Here is an 8,306-nt window from a genome sequence, read left to right on the forward strand (position 1 = left end):
ATTCAGTCTACAATTTGTTTTTACAGGGAAACATTAATATTCCCCTTCGTTTTCCTTTATGATTAAGTTGTCATTGCTTTCATTATAAATTTACTCCTTATGTAACAATGTTCACATTTTTCCCAGTCAAAGCAGATTTTAATTAACCACCTTTTATTGCACAATGTCGTATTGGAACCATATATCTATATTTATATTGTTAATGTTGTTTTGTTATTTCATTGTTTGTCATAAAAAATCAACATGTCTAATAATTTAAATCATGTTTTGCATAGTTGTTTGTCCTGTGTCTCTCTAACAATATAATGGACGGGGCTAAGTAACCATACTGAAAATACTGTTTCTATAATAAGGAACTAGTTTAGGGACTTGAGCAAATCTAATTGCCAGCCAGTAGATGGAAAATGCACAAATATTCCACCACTTTGTAATGAATTGTAAACGCCGACGACGATATACAGTACCGGTAAACTATTCCAACTCTTAGCCATACCCGTGTTGTATAAGGTTATACAGAAGGTAGTAATACATACCCAATATGTCGATATAGTCTATACACACACACATACACACATGTGGCATTGTTTTGGTGCTGAATAAAGATGTAACGAAATAAAAAATGATAATGTGTACCATTGCTATCAAACCGACATGACCGGTCCGGATAACACTGTTAGATTTTTGAGTGAAACAATAGGGTATGGTTCTCAGGCTAAAGCCACACTTTAATCAATGACCTAGATTCTGGTTGAAATGAGCACGTATAAACGTCACCAAGTGTATTGGCCAATCACGACACACTCGACAAAGAAGGGAAATTCCCTATATCTCCAATATACGATTCACTGAAGCCACCACCTTTTTATTTCTGCGCCACGTGATATATCTGTGTATTTAATACGAGATACGAGAGGCCATGTTAACCATAACATTGTGAGTGTGATTAGCAGAGAACAGTGGAGCGACTTAGTGGCAGTCAGTGTATCTGAAGTGTATTAGTGTATTTCAGAATCCTTCATAACAAGTAGTTGTGCAACTGCAGCTATTGATCTGGTAAGTTAGAATCATATTATTATTTTAAAATGAATATGATTACATATAACTGATTGATTTTTAACAAATTACAAAAATATTTTATCGCTAAATAGAAGCAATCTAATCATTTTATGAATAAACAATAATGCATCAGACAATATGTATGATAAAAACTTATTTGCTTTTGTTCCACATTCAATTATATATATACATATTTAGAAAAAATAAGATATATATGTATACAAAATATATGCACATAGCTTTCATGTAAGCATATTTTCCCTTCAATATAACATTGTAAGCATGGATACTAGTAGATAATATACAATGACAGCTATGAATAGCATTGATGTATTATTGTTACAACAGTGTCACTTTACGCTAATGTTCTTGTTCTGCCATTTGTACTATTTGGTTATGACACTTTAAAGTTTATTTAGTTTGATGGATTTTTAATATTGTTCCGAGTGATACAAGCTCCATAAATGCCTACTATTATCTAAACAAATTGTCGCCTAGTCGGGATAACGTTTGATATCGTTACCATCTTGTCTCCGGGGCCTATGTTTACACGGTATCATGTTAATATTGCATCGCCTCCTGTAGGAGAAGGCTAGACCTACAAGGTACTGGCTGATCCCGAGCTATGCCATATCATCGATCACCAAAATGATTGACAGCGATGACAGTTTCCACTATGCATTTGAATTAATTAGCCTGAGGATGCACCGAGCTTACTTCGTACATAGTTCGGATTTAAAGGGGTGTTGACGAAAGTCTTGACCACTCACAACCCACAAATACCCTTGGGTCAAACTGCACTTATATGAAGTCGATTTCCCCGCCTCCTACACACTAGATATAAAAGCGCGTCGGCACTTGACCTATGCATCATTTGGCTAAGTGACTTAAGAGTGAAACCATCTCCGCTTGTGATATAAGTAAACCTAACACTTAAGAAAGACAGTCACAATCACCATGTACGGGCAGCAGTGCTATTATTATCAATCTGCTGTTAACTATTGCAGATACCCAACAAACACAGTTCAATATTCTTGGATACAGAATCATTTGGTACAAATGGCTGTCTCTTGTCCTACACAAGCTGTAAGTATATGTTTGTATTTTTTTGCATTTTTTTAAATGACATTCTGATAATAATTATATTGATATGATTTGTTTATTATAAAAAAAAATCGAGAAAAACGTAGTGAATAATAATTTTGCTTTGATAATTTGTTTCGTTTAATTTTGAAAAGAAATATATATATTGTAATTGATATTGGGATACAAGTGTCAATTGTATTTTGTTATATTATTTTTATGATTTTATTTTTCAACTTCAGTTGCCTGAAACATTTGCCCCGGAGTTTGACATGGACAATATTTCCTTGTATGAACCATGTGATATTAAACTGGAAAAAGTATCTGACTGTGCGATGGGAGAATCTGATGTCTCGTGCATCAGCAACAAGACTTTTATGGATTTAACGGATTCTTTTGACGGATTCAAGCAAGGTAATGCACAAGTAGAATGGAAGTTAACAAATAAGGAAACAAAATGAAAATGACAGTAAAAAACTAAAGAATGATAACAATAAATGAATAATAAAAAAATAACATTTAAAGGTTAATAAGTATTATTTCAACACATTTGAGGTCATTGCATTTTGTACGTCAAGAAGAAAAACATATACAATTTAATATGTTCTACACGAAAAAAGATATCAAATTATAATTCATTAATAGATATATGTTAAACTTGGTTATGCCAGCTAATGTTCTAAACTGTCTCTTTGTATAACTTTGTATAGAATATGCCTGCCCATTTGAGGAGAAAAACATGAAAAGCTGGACGGAGAAACACCCCGAGCATTGGAACAACAACGAGGTGTTGGACTGGATCTATTTTGTGGCTGCTGAGAATCATCTCGATGTCGCCAGACTACGAGGAGAAAATTTCCAGACAATTACGGGACAGAAGCTTTGCCAAATGACCCAACAGGATTTCATTGAAAAGGATCAGGAATATGGTTTCTACTACTTCGAGCTGTTCCGTCAAATCTTTAATGAAGGTAAATTTCCAATAGAAAAAAAAATATATTAATTTTTAACAAAATATTATACGATAAAAAAATATTTAATAAAACGAGGAAATCATCAATATTTATTATTATTATTATGATTATTTTGATATTTGAGACGGTAATGTCAATGCTATTTATCTACGTTTCCTTTTATAAGTAAGGTAGGAGAGACTATAATTTTTATCTATAGTGAAATCTTCTCGTGTTACTTACTTACACCTTTACTATTTGATTTACAGCTAAATTCACGCCCCCAGCGTCAGTCGACCCGACTTCTTCTGACAGCAGTAGTCTGAATTTCCCCAGGGAACTGTTTTCCTATCCACAAACGATAGCTGATATAGAGGTTAACGATGCCCAAACCAGTGGTAAGTTTTACCTGCGAAAAAGTCGCTAAAAATTAAACCTGCGATCGGTGTATAAATAAACGCAAAAAATTACTGTATTACAGTGATAGATAAAATGAATGCAAAGTAGATGTTGCTATAGATTTTGACAGGGTTATCATCAATGATAAATGTTAGCTTTTAAACTGTAAACATAGCGAATCTAAATCTAACTAACAAATATCTTTATTTTATCAGAAATGCTGGATAACAACCTCGATACCATGCTCGAAATCCAAGATGGCGTTCCCAAGGTAAACATCGCCGGCGCCTGGTACGACTTTGATGATGATATGGATATTCAGATGGATCGAACGGATCAGGGATACATCAGTGGAGGTAAGTTGTCATCAATGTGTTATTTTACAGTAAGCTAATTTATCAATTAAAAAAATGCAAGTATATCTGTGTATAGTACTTTGTTTATACCTTCAATCATTTGTTCCCAACAAGCTCTGTTAGAATACAATCATCGCTGAATTTCTTAATAAATATGTTAACTATTAATGTATATATTTCTTGATTTGTAGAAGCTGAAAGTGAATGTGATTCCCGGCTTCCGTCTCAGCTGTTTTCTGACGAAGAGGCTGAGGTTGTAGTCAAAAAGGAGCCGAAGAAGAAAACGCCATCACGGCGATCTCACGGCAGCACTTCCTCCAGTGAGGGCTGTGAGAGTGAGGACGGGAAGTCAAACAGGGGCAGGAAACATGGCCAATGTAAGCTTCATAAACATATATATAACATACAACGGAAGACTTAGAAACATCCATATTACATAATATGTAAGCTTTATAAACACATATATCATATACAACGGAAGTCTTTATTTATATAACTATTATTTTTGTTATTATTTAATTGTGGTTCAGAAATGTTCGTTTTATATACGATTGTCCCTTCACCAAACATGTTTATATCATTATAATGTAAATTTATATTCTTTCTCACAGGCTCAAAAGGTAATCATTTGTGGGAATTCATCCGCGACTTGCTGAAGGATCCCCAGCTCAACCCCAGTCTGCTCAAATGGGAGGATAAGGAATCCGGAGTATTCCGATTCGTCCAATCAGAAGCTGTAGCTCAAATGTGGGGAAGGAAGAAAAGCAACCCGGGAATGACATACGAGAAACTGAGTCGAGCAATGAGGTACGTCTGAGTTGTCGCCGTGTCATTGTCCGTCTCTAACCTTTCTATTTCAGCCCCGTACGTTTATTAAACAGTATCGTATTGTTAGCATGAGCAGCAATGTGTTGTGATTTTAGTAGTCTTTAAATATGTCGGTTAGTGGTGAAAGGTTGACAATAGTATATAATGTGTCATTTAGTGGTGAAAGGATGAAATAGTAAATCATGCATGCAATATTGGGCTTAAGTGATAGATATGTATATATTTATATACAAATGTACGTGCACTTATACATGTAACTGTGATGTCTACGAACAAACTAGCTGACAGCTATCAACCACGTAATAGGGGCAATGATGCATTTGGTATATGGGCACTTGGTTATATTTTAACATAGCCATTATTTTTGTACAAACAGGTTTTGCAGATCCGCAAGTTATTTTGCTGGTGTGCCCAAAAATGGGAAATTCCCGAAGAAATTGTGTTTCCGGTTCGGCCCAAAAGCTTTCGGTTGGAAAGCAGAGTAGACTGGGATCGCTTAGGTTAATACCATTCCACATATTTACAATTTCCCTTGATTCTTTCCTTTACTAACTAGCTTATCTGCTTTAAATATTAACTCTAGTTTGCTTTTCTGTTTCGTAGTCGTGATGTTTGTATCTTATACTAACCTAATGTTTTACTTACTCTTTTCTAACATATATATATATATATCTATATAACAATCGTTTCAAATCTTTAAATTTCAATTCTTTTTAATAATCGAAATTGATCTCTACTCACCTTCTTTATTTTAACATTTCTTATCTACTTCTTTAACCTTCGAATTCTTCTTTCATCGCTTTTCTTTTATCTATCTTTCATTCTTTATCAATTTTATTTTTATTCAAATTTAAAAACTTTTTTGCAAGCAAAAACTTAAATTTCATACAACGATTTAAAGAACATTTCAAAAACATTGTTACAAAAACGTTTCAGAAATAATTCAAATGAAAAGTGCATAATCGAAAATTAGTTTGAAACGATCATTTAATAAATTTACTAAATACTGCATGATCCATTGTGACGGGTAAATTATTATGTGCATGTGTAATTTAGTGAATTGATCAGTTAGCAAAAAAGTGAAGAAAACCAGTAAACGTTTGCAATAATCGTAAATATTGATGTTCTCCAGGTATTACTACAAGCGAGGCATACTTGACCGTGTCGACGGCCGAAGACTCGTGTACAAGTTCGGCTCCAATTCCCATGGTTGGAAGGACTGATGTCACACATTGCTTGTGTGAATCTTTCCAGTGTACTTCCCAAAGTACCAAATCGAACCCATTACCGAGCTGGTGTCTGTGACAGCTACTCACCACGTGACGATGTTCCATGCTGTGGAAACCGAGAGATGTAGCCATGGAAACTCCAACAGGACATAGTCCAACGTCCATGAAGCTCGTCCGTCTCTAAGCTAGACATGAGTGTTTGGCTTTTCATAGCTACTCGCGTGAGACATTATTGAAGATGTTTCCGACGGAAATCATTGCATAATATGACTACAAACGTGCAATTTCCTCGTAATCCTCCTTACATATTGACGACAATCGGATAGTGAAATGACAGTTTCGGCCATTGAATGGAGAAATGAGATTATTATGTGAATGACAAGCTTATCTGTGATAAAAGAACATACTTCATATTCATCGTCATCATATAGCCATCGTGTTAATAGTGAGCAAACATCGCCAAGTCATGGCACAACAGTGCAAACTCTAAGACGTATCACCTGACGGAACTCGTCTGACCACGGAATTAGATTAGCTATCTAAGTCCGTGGTTTGACAGACAAGCGATAAGGGGCTATGGTTCTCTTACTACTAATAGCCATTGAATTCTTCATGGATCGATTCAAAATCAAAGTCTGTGTTCAAATATTAGTGATGTATACAAAACAAGTTTTACGTAGCTTTACCAATTGACTTAGAGTTTCTATCTGATCGGTAGAATGGCCAAAATATATTTTGGTTGTTTATTAAGTATCTCTTTATAGGGAGTTGAATCTTCTGCTTTATAAGTGGCGACTGATTAGTGTTAATCATATCATCCGGCTCACATCAATCAGTATTAGTGTGTAGAACACTTACAGGACAAAGTCCCATCGGCGCACATTGTCAATGGAATTACTTACATAACGCGGCTCTGCCACAGTGATTTATTTATTTATGAATTGTTAGATGTTGTTATAATCTTATATATATTTAATATATTTTTTTGTAAGTTTATAGAATAAAAAAATGAAACATTAAAAGTTATTTGTTTATATTTGGTGTAATGTGTTTGTGTGAGTTTTGAGTATCTTGTTTGGTTGAAAGCGTGCACTACAAAAGTGTGTCGTTGGATGTTTCTATGGTTGACACGGATTCCTGTTCCGTAAAATCAAGTTTTCAGATCTTGATATGATTCCTTTGTCAATTTCAATTTTCAAAAATGAGTTAAAGACAGATATCTATGACTTACTTGGCTGTTTTCAAATTGAAACCCCATTTCACATGACGTATGAAAGGGGAAAAAATGACGCACTCATTTCACATGATAAAAGGGTTTGAAAAGCTGAATATAACCATTTCACATGATAAAAGGGTTTGAAAAGCTGTATAAATAACCATTTCACACAAAATAAGAATGGATCGAGTAAAATTCTGACTTTAGGAATGTTGGCATGTTAGGTGAGAGGCCACGTAAGGTCATATTTCTGGGAGTGTTTGGCTCGGGGTGATTGGTGAACCGCGTTAACTAAACAGCCACCACGTGTACCCGAGGTAGGCTAGGTTAATCATCATTCGGCATGTTCCTCTCGTGGACTTCGATCATATACGTGATTTATCAGACTTATCAATACTTGTTTATCAGTTGTAAATATTTCATTTTTTTCTGTGAGAGAATTTATAGTTTATCGTCATACTTATACTGTGTGTACTAGTCGTAGGTCACAGAATGCACGATCTTGATCAAAGGTAGAGGTAATTAATGGCGACTCGATCAAACGCTCAAAACTGTGAACAAATACTTACAATGTAGAATGTTATAATTAAAAGTAACTGGATAGCGCATACGATAAGGCATTTCACTGGTATTTGGATCTCAAAGTCACCGCATCTACATGTTAGAATACAAATCGTCCTATTTCAACAAGTCCCTAACGACAGCAGGACGTGCATAGTGACCACAAACATGGTACAAAACATGTCATTTGGGAGTAATCGTATAATGATGCAAGTACATTATCGCTTTCTCTTTATTTCAGTTTATCTTTGCATCAACCGAGATAAAGCTAAAATGAGAAGCATTTATTTATAGGCAACTCTACGTGTTCAACTCTGATTTCAGGTAAAAAAAACCGACAAAGTAAATCAATAAAAAAAAACCCCACAAACAGAACTGTCCACAAGACCGCAGGTTACTCAACGAATTATGTAAACATCTGAATGAGTAAAACTCTAGCTCAAAGATGTGGCTATTGAAATGCCCTGCTATATTGGAAAGTATAGTTCTTAGACTCATATAATACACTTTGTTTTATTAAAACGATAACTGTGCTAAATATAGCAGCTATTCTTATACATCGTAATAGTTTTATATATCCTTGATTATTGTACATTGAAGTTTGAAATTTCAATATAATTTTATT

The 8,306-nt window shown here is 34.6% G+C and overlaps 1 protein-coding gene across 2 annotated transcripts; it reads left to right on the plus strand.

Moving 5' to 3' along the window:
- Nucleotides 1-913: 913 nt before the first annotated feature.
- LOC110444953 (ETS-related transcription factor Elf-3-like) lies at nucleotides 914-6,216 on the plus strand. Of its 2 annotated transcripts, none has more exons than XM_021489305.1 (10): nucleotides 914-1,015; nucleotides 2,061-2,142; nucleotides 2,382-2,553; nucleotides 2,850-3,110; nucleotides 3,362-3,490; nucleotides 3,707-3,847; nucleotides 4,039-4,224; nucleotides 4,459-4,654; nucleotides 5,052-5,175; nucleotides 5,808-6,216. In XM_021489305.1, the coding sequence occupies exons 2-9, from the start codon at nucleotides 2,116-2,118 to the stop codon at nucleotides 5,158-5,160; spliced, it is 1,221 nt and encodes a 406-aa protein (XP_021344980.1). In that variant the 5' UTR covers nucleotides 914-1,015; nucleotides 2,061-2,115; the 3' UTR covers nucleotides 5,161-5,175; nucleotides 5,808-6,216. The 2 variants fall into 2 exon arrangements, with proteins under 2 accessions (XP_021344980.1, XP_021344979.1); XM_021489304.1 differs by having other exon boundaries at nucleotides 915-1,053; nucleotides 2,064-2,142.
- The last annotated feature ends 2,090 nt before the right edge of the window (nucleotides 6,217-8,306 follow it).

This window comes from Mizuhopecten yessoensis, unplaced genomic scaffold (genome assembly GCF_002113885.1).
Source record: "Mizuhopecten yessoensis strain PY_sf001 unplaced genomic scaffold, ASM211388v2 hete_36193540, whole genome shotgun sequence".
Taxonomy (NCBI): Eukaryota; Metazoa; Mollusca; class Bivalvia; order Pectinida; family Pectinidae; genus Mizuhopecten; species Mizuhopecten yessoensis.